This window comes from Podarcis gaigeae (genome assembly GCF_964106915.1).
Source record: "Podarcis gaigeae genome assembly, chromosome: 8".
NCBI classification, from domain to species: domain Eukaryota; kingdom Metazoa; phylum Chordata; class Lepidosauria; order Squamata; family Lacertidae; genus Podarcis; species Podarcis gaigeae.
Window position 1 is genome coordinate 67,106,419 of NC_139684.1, and position 17,528 is coordinate 67,123,946.

At 40.2% G+C, this 17,528-nt stretch overlaps 1 protein-coding gene across 50 annotated transcripts in view; it reads left to right on the top strand.

Annotated features, from left to right (window-relative positions):
• Nucleotides 1-17,528, top strand: part of EPB41 (erythrocyte membrane protein band 4.1) — a 137,323-nt gene that overhangs the window by 56,345 nt on the left and 63,450 nt on the right. For 30 of the 50 annotated variants that reach the window (XM_083750649.1, XM_083750624.1, XM_083750672.1 and 27 more), the window contains exons 2-4: nucleotides 11,596-12,046; nucleotides 13,298-13,528; nucleotides 15,119-15,223. In XM_083750649.1, coding sequence (XP_083606775.1) covers nucleotides 11,600-12,046; nucleotides 13,298-13,528; nucleotides 15,119-15,223 — 783 coding nt within the window. In that variant the 5' untranslated portion in view covers nucleotides 11,596-11,599. The remainder of the gene's footprint in view (nucleotides 1-11,595; nucleotides 12,047-13,297; nucleotides 13,529-15,118; nucleotides 15,224-17,528) is intronic. The other 20 variants (XM_083750663.1, XM_083750656.1, XM_083750643.1 and 17 more) reach the window with 1 other exon arrangement.

The window sequence follows — 17,528 nt, forward strand, 5'->3', positions numbered from 1 at the left end:
TGCCTAGCTTATATATCTGAGTTTATAACAGCCTGGTGAAGAATTCTGTAGAACTCCATGGACTTTGTTATGCCTCTCTAATTGCAAACAGCAATTTTTTAAAAAGTGCATTGAGGGCATGAAGCAAATGACTTATTATTGTGAATTTTGTGAAGTAAAATAATACAAAAGTTTCCTGACTCTTAACAGGGAAAAAAAACACATTTGTGGGAGCCTACATATTTGATCACACAAACAGTGAAATGGTTGCGGGTTGCTTTTTCCAGACCAGACAAAATTGCCTCTCAACTGCTTTTCCATTGCAATGGGAGCAAGATGGTATCTTTTCCTCTGCAGGTGGAAAAGCAGGTTGGGAGATTGACTGTGATCAGAAAAAAATCCCCTTCAGCACTTCTCTGACCAAATCATAACCTCCTTTGGGTGATAATCATAAAACATAATGAAGTAAAATAAAGTGAATTTTACACTGGTCTTCCATATAATGTCTAGTTTTGCCCTACGAAAGGTAAATAAGATCAGCTAAAATCAGTCAGTTTTGTCCTGAATTTCATTGAGAAGTGGGTTGAAACCTAAGACACTTAACATGAAACAGTAGCTTAAATCTGGGAACACTGATTATTCCTAATAGTTCCATCAAAATACGGAAAATGATATCTGAACTTGGCCATAGTGGATGTCATTCAGTGATGGTCACTCATTTCTGCAATGGAAATCTGCTTGCACAAGTGAAACCTTTTGTTTCTCTTTTCCCCACTCTAGTCCCTGCACCCCTCCATTCTGCTCTGGAAATTTCACTGACTCCTGAAGTAGATTTTGGGGGTACAGGGGAGAGGAGAATCTCTGTGGCATGAACAGATGCATGCTTAACACTATTGTGGATCTTGCCCAGTCAGTGTTTCCATTGTATAACCCGCCCCTTTTCTACTTTGTTTTTGACATTAGCTATACAGTCATACCTCGGGTTGAATGCGCTTCAGGTTGAGCGTGTTTGAGTTGCGCTCCGTGGCAACCTGGAAGTAATGTGTTACTTCCGGCTTTCGCTGTTTGCGCATGCGCAGACACTCAAAATGACGTCACACACATGCGCAGAAGCGGCAAAAAGCGACACGTGCGTGCGCAGACGTGCCGCCGCTAGTTACGTTTGCTTCTGGAACGGATCCTGTTCGTATCCAGAGGTACCACTGTATTGTGATGGTTTGGTCTTTTACTTAATATAGTTTCCTGTTTGAGTTAGCATCTTGGGAATCATTTAAGCTGCAGTAAGACTGAACAGTTATTTGGGAGTGAACCTTACTGGACACAGTGGGATTTACTTCTAAGTAAACACACACACAGGCTGTCTTTGAAAATGAAAACTGAAAATTGCAGACTGATTGTCCTGTGTCTGAGAGTTCTAAAAGAAGCCTGTATTTAGCACAACAGAGAGAAGGGGGAAATCAAAAGATTGCTTTAAAACTGGCCCAGGTTTTCATAGCATATGCCCCCCTGCTGTCTTCCTAGCAACATCTGCGTTGGAGGTTCTCCTAAATGGAATCAGGGATATTAAGTATTTCCCAGTTGAGTGTTTTTAATACAAAATGAAACAGAAGCTTAATCGGGCAGCTGGTTGGGACCAGGGATACATTGGGGAAATCTTTATCAGCTGGATATCTATTGGAGAAGAAGTTCTGGACAAAAGGAAGAGGGAAATCCAATATTAATGGCAAGAACAAAGAGAAAATAAGCCCATTTATAAGGTGAGGTGGGGAGGACTGTGTGGTTTGACTGATGAAAGAAAGGGGACCAGACTTCAGAAGTTCAAATTGAACATGGAAATCTACAGATTAGTCTGAGTAAATTATAACCTATTCTGAATTGAGGCATTACATTGATAATGTAAATGTGAGTTGAGGACTGAACGACTTAAATCACTGAATACATCAATTTGCACACCACAAGACAACAAAACTGGTCTTTGTTGATTTCAGGTATTATTGTTGGTCCTAATTTTCCCTGCATTAATGCCATCTATCCTATTTTGTTTGTTGTTGGATATTCTTGTTTTTATTCTTGATATGAACTTTGAAAATTATTTTTAATTGAAATGTGGACTAATTTCCCCCTAAATTCTTCAACTGTTTCCAAAAACTGGACCTACAAATAGTGAGCATCTGAACACGGATCTCAAAACACATCTCGAAACACAGGCAGCTCCACAGAAAACCCTGCTCTAAGTTGCTGTACAGCAGGTGTCTGATATTTTAGGGATTTCAAGGAGAGTCTCTGGCAGAATGTACTGAGTATGTAACATGGTCTCTCAAGTAACCTGATAACAAGCTGTATCGGGCCTTGCATGTACATGCATTCTGAACTCTGCTAGGTAGCAGAATTGCTTAATTGGAGCTGTGTCAACTGTGGTGTCAAGTCTGCTATGGAGGTAGACAAATTTGTCTTCAGAGTGGCTAACAAGCAAATCGCAGCAGGTCTCTGAGGTGCCCTGGACACTGTCCACTGATACACATGTCAACAATTCATGGACCTGAAATCTCTGTTGGATGATTCATTGAAGATGTGATGGAGGTAGCAAAATATTTCCTTTTTGCTGCTTTCACCATCAAATAGGCACAATTCACGTTCAGCCAGCTTCACAGCAGGACTTTTGTCACCTGTTTTCCTGCTGTCTTCCAGCTGGTTACATAGAATGCAGATCCCCAGTATACTATAGGGTTAAAACATTTTTTTCCTGTATTGGAGAGGGTGCTTCAGAGCAATTGTATTGGTTGTACTCAGCATCTTGTCATTCCACAGCAAGACCAGGGCTTTGGCAGGATCACAGAGTGCTATCAGAAGCACTTTTTCCATCCTAGATATGCTTAACTACTCAGTTGGAAGGGTTGTTAGATAATAACGGCAATGTTAAACAGCTAATAGCTTCTTAGGGTGTTTAAAGTCACCATATACATCAGAAACAAGAGAATATTATTTTGACTGCTTTAAGTGTTTTATCCAATATAATATAATACAGAACAAGCTCATAATACATAAACACTTATTGCCGGCTGTTTTAAAAAATCACGCAATGAGATATTTGTTCCTTGTTGCATGTTGAGATAACTGGCTTGAGGAAAGTATTTAAATATCCTAGGTAGATAATAGCAGCCTATTCTCTTGTGCAGAGGTGGGCAACCTGTGAGTCTGTAAAAGTATCTGAACTTGCAACTCCCATCAGTCTCAGCCGGCCATCTGTGGCCAATGGTCACAGATGTTGGGAGTTGTAGTTCAGCGACATTTGGATGGCCACAGGTTCCTGTTCTTTTAATAGGTGGAGTGTTGAGCAGATTGGGGAAGCCCACATTCATAGCGCTACTCAGCCATGAAGCTCACCTTTAGCCATCACTCTCTCTCAGCCTAACTTACCTCATGGGGTTGTGGGGATAAAACATAGGGCCAGAATAATGTACATTTTTTTAAGCTTCTTGCAGGAAAAGAAGAATATAGATGTAAAAAAGACAGTGGCCCTCACTTATTTTACACATATGTATACATTATGTGCATAACTGTTGCACAGTCTTCTGCCTATCCCTATTCCAAAGGAAATAGCTTTCGTGCTGGTGCACAGCTGTGCTGACAGTGATTTATTTGTGACACAGTAGGTCACAAATTTGATATACTTCTTTAAGGTATACAGGAAAACCAGAGACTCCTGCCAATAGTATTGCATCTCCATGGGCTGGTTGCAGAGTTAGTGTTCAAAACTCCCATTGTTCTAGGCACATTTGCGACGGAATTTCATTAGCGTGAGCAGTTTCTGAGCTCTGGGCGCAATACTGCTTCTAAGATTTCAGATTAAAACTGCAGAGTGGAAGGGAAGGAGGACCTTTTTCCGCCTCCCCACTTCCAGCCACTCTCTGAAGACTATAGAAGAGACTTTTTAAGAATATTAGGGGGTGGGCAAGGGGAGGACTAGACCATGTGAAAAATGAACGTAAGATTATTTAGGTGCAGTTCATTCATTTTCAGCTTTGTATTTTTGTTATAAAAAGCGTGCCTAGACATTCCTTTCTTGTGCCCATAACCTAGGTTTAAGGTGTCATTTAGCTCCTAGCTTTCGTATCTCAGTTTCTAATACTGTGCAGAGTCTATCATAATTGGGGAACAAAAGAAGTTTTCAGTATATGCACTACCACAAGCATCATGGGTTATTGTAATGTTTAAAAGTATTCCTCACAGATTGATATGGAAACTATTAATTTTTTTTACTAATGAAAAGCATTCTACAATTCTATGATTCCTAGATCCAAGCGAAATTCACAGATTTAACAAATAACTCCAGTATCTGATTAATACTAATGTATTAATGCAAGGATGTAGCTCAAGAATGTACTGCTTTGGAAAAGACCTGGATATACTCAGAGTATGAACATTTAAAAGAAATTGGGAGATTCTTCCTGATATTCTCTCCTTTTTCTCATATGCAGAATGAAGTGAAAGCAATAAATAACTCATCCTCTTCCGAGGTCTAACCTTGGAACTGGGAGGAAGGTAGAAAATAAGTCCTTCCCCAATAACTCAGAGTTGGCGCAGGCAGGCAGAAAAGCTTGAGTTGTCTCTGAACCCAACTGGTGCTCTGAGCTTGGAGTGCCCCCAGTTGTGGATGCAAGCATCCACCTCCCTCCTTTAGCTCTGAGCCTGCTCTGCTTCTGTGCCTGATAGGTTATCCAAGCTCAGAGTACAGCCTGCTTCTGTAGCTCTGGCTTCAGACTCATCTTGGCCTCTGAGGCTGGCAAGAGGAGCAGGTGAGATTATCAAGCCCTACCACTCATCCTCCAGTGACATTATGAGGTACTAGATTACAAATGAGGAACTGAAACGGAAAGTCGTTTTCCAGTAAGTTCATGGCTGAACAGACAATTGAATGTTTGTATAAATCTAAATCTTGTCTAAAGCTGCTGCTTCATGATGTTCTAGAAAGACGGCTTAGTTAAATATGTGAAATATGTGACTTCACTGTTTGAAATCAGTGAGACCTAAAAGTGCTGAAATTGGCTTGATTGTGCCTCACAGTTATCAACAGATAAACAATTTATATTGCATATGTTTTTAAAATTATTTTCAGCCACAAAGAAGCTGAAAGAATTTAATTTTTCCACAGTTTTTAAACAGTGGTGCTCATAAACAGTCCCTTGCCTGGTAGCCTCTGCTGAATAACAAAGGGTTCCATGTGAAAATGCAATGAGTCTTTTTGTTTTTTCCATATTACTACCGCATCCCATTCAGGATGTTATATTATGCTACATTATGATATTTTTGTATACTGCTATATGACTCAATTAGGGATGCGGGTGGCGCTGTGGGTTAAACCACAGAGCCTAGGGCTTGCTGATCGGAAGGTTGGCGGTTTGAATCCCCGCGACGGGGTGAGTTCCTGTTGCTCGGTCCCTGCTTCTGCCAACCCAGCAGTTGAAAAGCACGTCAAAAGTGCAAGTAGATAAATAGGTACCGCTCCGACGGGAAGGTAAACGGCGTTTCCATGCGCTGCTCTGGTTTGCCAGAAGCGGCTTAGTCATGCTGGCCACATGACCCGGAAGCTGCATGCCGGCTCCCTCGGCCAGTAAAGTGAGATGAGCGCAGCAACCCCAGAGTTGGTCACGACTGGACCTAATGGTCAGGGGTCCCTTTACCTTTATCTTATATGACTCAAAGGCTCTCAGAGTGGTGAACATAATGTTAATATAAGAGAGGAGTATGGTAAATCAAGGGACGCGGGTGGCGCTGTGGGTAAAAGCCTCAGCACCTAGGGCTTGCCGATCGAAAGGTCGGCGGTTCGAATCCCCGCGGCGGGGTGCGCTCCCGTTGCTCGGTCCCAGCGCCTGCTAACCTAGCAGTTCGAAAGCACCCTTGGGTGCAAGTAGATAAATAGGGACCGCTTTCTAGCAGGAAGGTAAACGGCATTTCCGTGTGCAGCTCTGGCTCGCCACGTGTCACGCTGGCCACGTGACCCGGAAGTGTCTTCGGACAGCGCTGGCCCCTGGCCTCTTGAGTGAGATGGGCGCACAACCCCAGAGTCTGGCAAGACTGGCCCGTACGGGCAGGGTTACCTTTACCTTTACCTTTATGGTAAATCAAACCAAACAATGTAAAGCAAAATGACCAAGAAGCTGTCTTAGAGATTTGTTTCTGAACTGCATTCATACTCTCACCACAGAAGCAACTCTCCAGCATTCTGCCTTTCACTTAGAAAGCAGATTAACTCCTCCCCCGTCTACTATGATGTTTGGGTCAAGTTATTCACATTTTCTGTGTGCTTAGTGCTACTTTCCCTAAGATATCCTGCTATTCATTTTTCTGCCCCCACTGTACCCCATTGGCTGCTGTTGAATTACAGAACTAGACAGAACTTGGTTGACTTTGAGGTTGGATTTTTGTATGTGTGTGACATTTATAGTGGTAATAATGTTTTGGAGACAGATTATAGGGTTGCATACAAAAAAACCATGAACGGAAGGAATATAGCAACTGGCCTCTTTTGCAAACGCTTAAGAATTTGTGTAGTGCTATAATAGGTTCTGTAACAGATCTCATGTTTCTGCTTGTGCAGGAAATTGCATTTAGTTTAACTTTTCTCACACAAGGCACTAGTGTTAGCTATAAAACTTTTCCATAAGCAGAAGAGCTTTCTATGAGCAGAAGGGCATGTTTGGCTCCATCTCGTTGTTTATTTAGATTTTTTTTTTAAAAGTGCCCTGTTAATTATTTTAAAAATAATTATGTTTTTAAAATTAAAAAGTGCTTTGTTTTACATCCTGCTAAGGCTGCCAAGTTTCATTTGAAAGGAGAGAGAGAAAAGACTCCAGGTGATCATACTTAGGGGGTCTAAAAACAGAATAAGAACACAATGAAGGAGCAAAGGAGATAAGAGGAAAAGGAACTGCTTGTATGTGCCCATCTCTGCATCCTCTTGTTTTTCCTGCTAAGCTTATTTGGCTGATGCTACTAAGGCTTCCCTGTAAAAAGTATTGTTATTCTCAGGAAGACTTAGAGACATTAATTTATCTAAGCAAACCCCAGCTATGAATTGTATATCCTGTGAATACAACAGGCCAGTATAAACAGTCCTGCGACAATCTTTGTTGTCCCAAGTTTACTTTTTAAAACTGGAAATGGCTTTTTTTAAGGGCGTGTCTTGCTTACTTTGTAGAAATAGCAATTAGGGCTGCAGTTGCACATAAACTAATACCTCATTCCCCACTTCAAAGCCATGAGTGGTAGGTTGGAAAGATTTCTAAGGCATGATGTTTTTGTTTGTATTTTCCCCAGTTGATTGGATAGAATTTGATAACAAAGCAGGTTGTTTTGGCATTCAGCCCAAAGTATAGTTCTGTTTCTCTCTGTCCTCACATTGCTGAATGGTAGGACCAGTCCAAGACATTTTGCTTTCAGAGGCGAAGGACAAGATACCACTCTTAAGACCCTTACCACTCTTAAGTTCAGACAGACTAGAATAGCAGCTGAATCTTATTTCAGTACTGGCAGCAGCGTAGTATTGTATATGACACCTTTGGGCAGCTGACTAGCCTAGTGATGTGTGACAGGTAACACAGCCTACAAACATCCTCCAGCCAAAGGGAACCAGGAGGCTCAGGAGGAACAGCCTTGTGTCTGCCAATCCTGCCCCACATCCCCAGCATCTGCTGCCTGTGTTCCCTCATTCTTTCTAATGATAGGGCTGAATGGAAACATATCTATTTCACTTCATTTCAAATATTTCTACACTGCTTTTCAGGTAGTCGCCTCCCAACGTGGTATACAAATAAAATAGACACTCAAGCAAGCAGGCTCTGCCTCTTAGATAGCTCGGTCATTAGAGCATGAGACTTTTAATCTAGGGGTCATGGACTTGAGTCTTACGTTGGGTAAAAGTGTCCTGCATTGCAGAGGGTTGGACTAGATTACCCTTGGGGGTCCTTTCCAACGCTACAATTTCCTGATTCTATTAAATCCATAAAATAAACACAAAAAACCTATCACAACAATTAAAGAATCAATTTAGCATCCTAAAAATATACAGGACAACAAAGTGGCCATCTAACTTATCCAACTTATGACAGGTAAAATAATTCTTAACAGCTTCAATAAAAAGTGAGGTTTAAAGGCCTGTTTAAAACTAGCAAGGAAAGGAGTTTCTCTGATCACAGTTAGGATGGAATTGCATCACACAAGCTAAATAGCAGGGAGCCCACTATGATGATGGTATAATTATTTGCAGGATTCTCCAGGCTCAACTACAACTGATATTATCCCTGGCCATTGGCTGATGGGAATTGTAGCTCAAAATATCAGAAGGGCAGCAGGTTGCGGGAAAATGTTTGTTCATATACTTTCATCAGCCCATGTTAGCTCTCATTGCACTATCTGGTGTAATTATAAATAAGAAACAGCCTTATTTATTTTTCCAAGCACTTTTCTTCAGAGGTGTATGGTCAAGAGACTTTAAATTTATACCATTTGAAAATGAATATTGGCTACCAGAGTAGTCGGGGATGGCTGGATAATTTTTACTGGTGTAAAGAATGGACTCTGAACTTGCATGAGTTGAAAAGCTGTTTTATTATATGGTGCTGTGATGGGTTAAGGGGCTGCTTGTGCATAAATGGTTGAGTTCTCAACTCATGCAATCAGTTTCTAAACTCTCCCAGTCTGCGGAGCCATGGGTGCATGGCTACCTCAATCGCTGGCAGAATCCGTCAGTGGGCGCTTCCGGAATTTACGCCAACATAAGAGTTCCTTAACGGAAACCCTCCTTCTGGATTCTCTGCGTGACAGTTTCCTGCGCGGAGTGGGCGTCCCCAGCGGAGGTCCTGAAACCTCTCCGCTGTTCTCACTGGAAGTATCTTGGAGCCATCCCTCCGACTGAGTTTCTGCGGGAACTCTCTCTCTCCCCCTGCTGGTTCCTTCCTCAGCATCCGAGGGTCTCCTAGCCTCCTTGAGCCCTTGCACCACCTGACTCTCCGATGGCAGTTCCCTGACAGGTGCAATACTGCAAATGGTGATTTTCCAATTTCAGCAAACAGGCATTATATTTCTTTAAAATTTTATACCCTGCTTTTCACCATAAAGGTCGCAAAGCAGCTTACAGCAATAAAATGTAAAATATAAATTAAACCTACAAAATGTAAAACCTCAAGAATTTAGAATCTCAAAAAGAAAAACATCTAAGAAGCAGAACTTGAGCTGTGGGTTCAAGTTCTCCATCTTACAGAGAAAGCCAGGATACCAGGTGTCTGAAACTCAGTAGGAATGGTGCCTGTTTATAACTTCCTGTGGTATGGAGTTCCATGAAGTTGTCTCTAGAACAGAACACTGAAGACACAACTCTTCATTGACATAAGTTGTGATTTTGGCCCAAAGGGGAGCCACTATTAGTGCTCTACTCAATGATATCAAGTGATGGGTTTGTATTGTACAGGGTCAAGGGTATCATGTACTGCAGGCATGTCCAACTCCCAAGAGACTGATCTACTCACAGTACAAAAAGACCAGCTGTGATCTACCCCTGCAATCAACTGGGCAATCGCGATCAACCTCTTCAGCATGCCTGATGTACTGAAATTACATTTCTCTATTTAATTTAGGAGGAAATGTCCCATTTCAGATGTGTTTCTTGCATAGAAATTGAATGAAAAATATCCACATTTAAGTTTAAACTAAAATGCATGTTGGCTTTATGCTGCCTTGCCCTTGTTTCGTTAGCAGTAACTTAAAGAAGCAAGTCCTGCTGAGTCCATTGGGGCCCATGTTGTTGTGAAGATTACTAAGATAATGTATGGGAAGCCCTGGGAACCTAACATGCACTATATAAATGATAAGTGTTTATAATTCACACGTGACTCTTATTTTTCTCAGCAGCCATGCTAAACATTGTGTCACTGATTACATGAACTAACTGCCCTTTAACAGAAAACATTCACTTCAGAAATGTGAAAGATGCACTCTTTCCCTGCTCTCTTGAAATGCAAGGATAGCCTTGCACAAGCAGAATGGCAGATTTCAGCTGTTTAGTGTGTCTGGATCAAGTCAAATTGCTCAAGGTTATAGATGATTTTGCAACAAAAGTGTGTTTTTCACTTAACCTCTAGAAATGTTATTGCATGAAATTCTATAGAGCATGACACTAGCTTTTGAATTAATATACTGTTGGATTTGGAGGTCTGGGTTCAAATCTATGAAATTCACTGGATGTCTTTAGGATAGGGTAGAAATCTATGTAAACAAAATAACAGGAGCTGAAGAGACTTTTATATTATGTGTTATGGTTTCAGAAACTAGGAAAACTCAGGCCTGAGAAAGTAATGTGCAAGCAAACATTTTGCTCCTGATCTGCTAAAACATAATTTACTGGATCAGTGTTGAGTATGAACCAGGTTATGTCTGAATCAGCCTTTAGTTAAAAATTAGAGGTGGCCACTTTTCAAACAGGTCACCAAAATTTGGACAAATTACTCTGATCAGTCACAATGCATTTGGCCAGATTGGCACCATTTTCAGGTCCAGAAACTAATTTATTTATTATTTCTATTTTTTTGTTTCATAAAATTTATGTATCACTTGTTTCAAAAAACCACAAAGCAGTTTACAAAGGACCATATACAAAACCTTTAACTAGGCACATACTGTATCCTGTTCTATTTGCTGCAAAAGAATTATTGTTTTAAGTCTATTTTGGGAGGGGTGTGTGACTCTGTTGTTGCCAGGAAGGGCCTCCACAGGCACGTGTGCACCTGCACCATGCTTATGCCCCCTGCATTTTGGATAAAAGTATAAAGAGGTTCAAAACCTCTTCACTACCAATATTTGAATTTAACTAGGGTTGTAATGTGCCATCATGTGGGGAATGTTTGCAGTGAAATAGTGATGAACTGGTGATTGGCAGGCCTACGCACCTGTCAGACTTTGCCTTCAGGATGGGGTCAGTTAAGGGTCTAGCCTACTGGACCAGAAAGGTTATTCACTTCTGTGTGGAACTGCATTTGTTTTGTCTTGAGAGAGGGACAATGCAGTAAAATCAAAAGTGCTTGAGGTAGTATGAACGCTCTCTGAGAGCTCTGAGTCCCTGAGCATTTGGCAAGAAGAGTTCCACAACAACAAATACCTACTGTGCAGTAGGCTAGTTCTGATACTAGCATTCTAATATTGATTTTATTTTTATTTTTTATTTATTTATTTATTTATTTATTTATTTATTTATTTCAAACACTTTATGTGCTGTTGATTGTAATTTAGCACCCAGTTTGGCAGATTTGGTCATCTGCCTTTGTGCTCCTTCTGTGATCATAATTGTGAATGATAATTCTAGACATTCTTGAAGTAACAAAACTAGCTAGATGTTTATATAGCATAACAGTGTGCACCTGCATGCAAGGCTATACTTGTATGTGAAAATAATTTCTAACAGCAAGAATTGCTGCTCCCATTAATAATTGCAGCTTCGATAAGCGGACACCAGGAGCACCCTATAAGGGGTCCTTGTTACCTTTGGAGCTTTGTGATCAGTTTGCAGTGGTTTTGTGATTACATAGCATTTATTCAGTTAAATTTCTTATACATTTCTGTCAACAGAAACATGACAACTGAAAAGAGTTTAGTGGCAGAGGCTGAGACTCCCAAGCAGCAGCCGCCAAAAGAGGAGGAGGTAGCTGCTGAAACAGGAACACAGGAAGCTTTCTTGGAGAAAGCACCTGAGGGGGATAATCAGTCAAAGAAGAAGCTAAAAGCATCCAATGGTGACACGCCTACACGAGAGGACCAGAGCAAGAACAAAGAGCGCACTTCTGAAAGTCGGGGCCTGTCACGCCTGTTTTCATCATTCCTCAAGAGGCCCAAATCTCAGGTCTCTGAGGAAGAAGGTAACGAGGCAGAAACAAAGGATCTTGGTGAAGGAGGCCAGGAAGAGACAGACCTCGATCTCAATGAGGAGATTCTGCTGAAAGCCCCAATAGCAGCTCCTGAACCTGAGCTCAGGACTGACCCATCTTTAGATCTTCACTCATTGAGCAGTGCAGAAACACAGGTAAATATGACACAAACTAGTTTTCTGTCTCCCGTTGTTCGGTCCCAGCTCCTGCCCACCTAGCAGCTTGAAAGCACATCACGTGCAAGTAGATAAATAAGTACCACTCCGGTGGGAAGGTAAATGGTGTTTCCATGTGTTACTCTGGTTTGCCAGAAGCAGCTTAGTCATCCTGGCCACATGACCCAGAAGCTGTCTGTGGACAAACGCTGGCTCCCTTGGCCTATAGAGCGAAATGAGCGCCTCAACCCAAGTTATCTGTGACTGGACCTAATGGTCAGGGGTACCTTTACCTTTCATTTGATTAATAGACATTCAAGAACATGCTGACGTGTGCAGCCTGCTCATACACTTGTGATTTTAATAAGTAAATATGACTAGAACTGCAGCCTCAAGAGTTGTATCCAGGTAAGCTCTAGTTGAAGTAAACCCATTGAAATTAATGAACCCAAGTTAGTCATGTTCATTAATTTCAGTGGGTCTATTTAAATATGGCTAATGTTAGATACAACCTTTAGTATCTAATTGGTAAGAGGTTTAATCTATTGCAAATTGTAATACATTCCAAAGATTAAGGTAAGCACGTCAGCAGGTTCTAGTTTATATAATTATTTATTTTGTTAGATTTATATACCACTTAATCAAAAATCTCAAAGTAGCTTAATAAAAGGAAATTTATACATTACCTATATAACCAGCTTTTGACATTTTATGCTCTTTCCCAGTTTCCAATTATATGTATGAATTTTAGAAATATAAAAAGCATTAAAGAAGCTTTTGAAGGCTTGCAAAACAACAACCCCAGTCCTCCAAACCATGGTCTGGAGGCTTGTGAATATCCTGTAGACCTTTATGCACCTTCTTCCCCTATTGTATGCTAATAACCCCTAACATCTCTTGGTTTTCTCTAACGTATATGAATTGTCAAACTGTGGCTAGAATTGTCTCCAATCGTTTAAACTGTGGTTGCAAATTAAAACATGGAGGCACGGTGCTAACTGTAGTTTGCTAGTTTTGGAAGTCATGGCCATGTACAGTATGCTGAGTGAAAACTATGGCTTATGAACCTAGCTTGTCCCCCACTAAAACAGAAAGACTAAAGTACTAAAATGGAAGTAGAACCTTCTCAGCTTCTCCTTGTGGCTGTGCCCTATTTTTTCTCTATGGGTTGTAAACATTTATGTTTTACTCAGAATAGACCCACTTTTGTGTTTTGGTTCAAAATTGCTAACTTTTATCTATTAATTTCAGCCTGCTCAGGAAGATAGGAGAGAAGATCAAGATCAAGATCCAGAAAATAAAGATCTTGAAATTAAGGAAGAAGGAGAGCAGGGGGAGCAGGTGGATGAAAAAAAGGAGAATACCAAGGTGAAAGCAGACAAAGACTTAAAAGGTTCTCAGAAAACAGCCAGAAGGCCCAGAAACAACATGCACTGCAAGATTATTTTGCTGGATGACACAATTTTTGAGTGTTCCCTGGATGTAAGCATATCTTTATCTATTTTTATTATTAAAAAGAAAAATGATTTTAACACTATCAGAATTTATTAATATAGTTTAAAGAATACAATTTGCAGGTTTAAGATAAATTGCTTTAGTAATGTCTAGAAGACGATAATAGTAGTAGTAATATTTTGTTTGGACTTTTGACCCACTTGATTTGAGGACATTATCAGGAATATTACTACTACTACTACTACTACTACTACTACTAACAATAATAGAATTTTACAGAGTGAAATTGAAAGGGTTCAAGTGTCAAGATGCATCACAGTCTCTCCGTTTTCATAAGATGATCTCAGGTTCCCTAGTTAAATCTCAGGGCAGATACGTATCTTGGCTGGGTTTTCATGACTGCTTGAGCAAAACAGTTACCTTAAATGATCCTGTATAATTAGGTCAGTTCATCCATGTACAACACTAATGATACTATTACTATTGCATAAGATTAGCTTCTGCCTGCTAATACAGCAGTGGCTTTAGGTGAGTGTGGTGTTTATAAACTTTAGATATTCATCCTGTGTGCAGAGCGTGGAAGGGGGTTTAGCTTCTTGCAATGATGTAGAAGCTACTGGACATGCTGCTGCATGTGGTAAGGAGCCATAGTTCAGCAGTAGAACACATGCTAACCTTGATAAGGTCCCATGTTCACTCTCCAGCATCTTTGAGTAAAGGAACCCAGTTTGAAATCCTGGAGAACTGTTCCTAACCAAAATAGACAATGTTCTGATAGTATAAAGCAGCTATTTAGAGTATTTTTAATGGGGTCTGTTAGCTGAGGGCAAGGCATTGTTGGAGCATAGAAATTCAAGTCTTGGCAAACAAAGAATGCTGATTTATGTGTTTGGGGCCCCAGGGGACATTATTGGTTTGGCTCTTAGCCAAACACACATGTACAAACTTCTAGAGAACTGCTGTTTAGATTAAACAGGCTGTTTATTCACCTGCCTGTTACCTGGTTAAGTTGAACTGCTCCCTCACCACACACCTGCATCTTACTTTCCACCATATCAAATAAATATGAACAGGAATTTGGGGACCTTCTACTTTCTAAGAGAAAAGCTGACTAGTCAAACAGAACAGATGTTACAAGGGGACCATTAGGTTCTCAATTCTGTTTTGCTTTTATAAGGCAAGTAAGTATGTGTACACTTGCAGGAGGTACTCATTAGTGCTTCATTACCTTCCCACCAACCATTCAAAACCAGAAGCAAGACTAATCAGGGAGGAAAGGCTTCCTTTCCTTCTGCATTTGCATCACCACAGTAACCATGGTTTGGGGAACCTGCATTTGCTAAAGTAATGTTCCTAAAATGGAAGGAATTTCCTAGATATTTTCCTGAGTGGCAGGAGGTCTCTTTTCTGCCAAAATATCCTTTTTCTCTTTGCGTCCAAGTGAGCCATCTTAATGAAACAATCTAAAAGTGATCAGTGTTCATTTTAAGGGCTAATCATGTTCAAGTCAACGCCTAAGGAAGGTAAACATACTGTATACAATAACCTTGTGGATGTGAATATTAGAATGCACAAAACAAAAGTGACCACATATGACAGATTTGTGTTCATGTGCAGAAACATGCCAAAGGGCAGGATCTTCTTAAGAAAGTATGTGATCACCTCAATCTTTTGGAAGAAGACTACTTTGGACTGGCCATCTGGGATACCCCAAGCTCCAAGGTAAGTAGAATGCAAAAACAGAGAGTTGACCTGCTTAGGATTGTATGTTAAAGCATTTAATTGAAGAAGAAATGGTATTGGGAAAACAGAAATAAAACTTTGAAATGCATATTGAAAATAAAGGTAATACCTACTTCTCTAGTCTGACTTCATACTGATGGAAGTTTGCACAAGCTAGCTTTAACACTGAAAGGTGCTAAAATGTGCAGAAACCACATAATGCTCCACACATAAAGGATTTTCTTGACAATCAGTACCGTGGACAGCATCTCTCTCCAACTGTTTTGGAAATGCCTCTGCAGGGCAAAGCTGTACTTGAAGTGGGAGGAGAGACATCTTTTGTGGAGGCATTCTACATTGTTCATTCTTATCCAATTAAGCCTGTGCTGTAGAATTTAATGTCACTTGGAGATTTTGATCCAATCAATGCTGAAAGATGGCATTAAAACTAGATGCCCCATTGTGTTGCAAATGGAGTAGGAAATATGGTTACGACGTAGATAACTCTTTAAACAGAATATTCTGGGATGTCCAAGAGACACACAGCCCATAGATAGACTCCTGGAAGAGAGCACCTATAGTTGAAGATGGCTGCATTATGACTAATCAAAATGTCTTTTTCATGGCAATCTTGGATCAATTTATGTATATCACCACAGATCTAATGAGTACAAATAAAGGAATTATAGGATCCATTTACTTTACCTGTGAGCTTGATGTTGCTGGCAAAATGTAGAAGTCTGCAGGTGGATCTTAGATTGATTCCTTCATCACTTGAAGTGAACACTGAGGACAACACCTCTTACTTCCATTCTCTCCATGCCCCTTTGTCAAGGACAGAACTACCATATATTCATGGGTAGTTCTTGTTGGTCATTTGAACAAATACGGGAATTGTAGGCAGGTATGCAACAGCTCCATGTGCAACTCTAATGAGCTTATAGTATATATGTATATAGTACTGTGTGCAGCAAGAACATCTTTTGTTCTTGCATGTGAGAAATAATTTATTTCCAAGAAAGGGATTTTTCCCCCACACTGTGATTCAGAGAGCAAAAGTTAATAGTTTATCTTTGAAGCACTGGAAGAGTTTCTGTAGAACTTAATGCTTTCCTGTAAGAGAGCATTATTTCCCACTGATTCCTGACATAATAAAAGGATAAACGTATCATTAATTACCCAGACTCCTCATTGTCTTTTTGATTAGATTAAGTCAGACAGAATGAGTTTTATGAATGCATGATTGCATTCAGAGACTGTACGGCCGTGTTTGGATTTTTTTTAAAAAAAATTGCTGTGCAAAGCCAACAGTTGCAACATAAGCATTTGCATGTTCTAAAAAAAATTGCCTGGCTTGCAAAATTGCAGATCCGCAACAGTTAATATGAATGGCCTTTGTGCTCAGTTGCGTGGATTCTGTAACACTTCAATCAATTAGAATGATGGCAAAGTACTTCATATTAAACCTAACCATAACTGTACCAATTACATGTAGAGTAAAATGTTGTGGGCTAAGAAAGATGAGCTTAAGGGATAAGTAGGCTATTCTTTCACCTCACTAGACCTGATTTCTAAATCCTGCTTAAGTCACGTGAAAATGAAACAGGTAACCTCATTCTAGTTTCTGTACACAGTACCGGAATATTGTACTGCCTGGTATTGAGAGCCAAAGTGCTATTATCAAAATGTAAACGCTTAGCAGTTTTGAGTGATTGATTTGCAGAGGCTAAATTCTTTATAATAATAACAACTGGGAAGTCATTCCAACTGAACTCAGTAAGACTAAATTCTGATCAGGCGTTTATAGGATTGCACTATTAATGTATTTACTATATTTACACTATTTGAACAAACTACAATATAGGCAGAAGAAACAAAAGTGTTTTCTAAAGATAGCAAGGCTGCATCCTACATAATGCTAAGCCAAACTATGGCTTAGCATGAATGCACTCTGGCTCCCAGGGATCACACCCATTTTGCTTCTCACTGTTTCACCTCCCCTTGGTGTAGCAGTTAAACCATGTTTTGGCTTATTGTGTAGTCTGAGCACAGATTTGTGGTATAAGATCTCTCAGTCATAAGCTGTGGCCAAGGCTTTACAGGGACATGTAAAAGTATGGCTCAAATAAATAAACAGTCCACCAAACTGTCATATTATGTTGTAATCACAAAATCAAGGCTGTTTTTTTTAATGGTGACCAGAAAAGCACTTGAAGTAGCAGAAACTTTGCAGCTGACAAATTGGCTACTTTGACACATAGTGGTAAACCACAGTTAATGGTTTACAGTGGTACCTCAGGTTAAG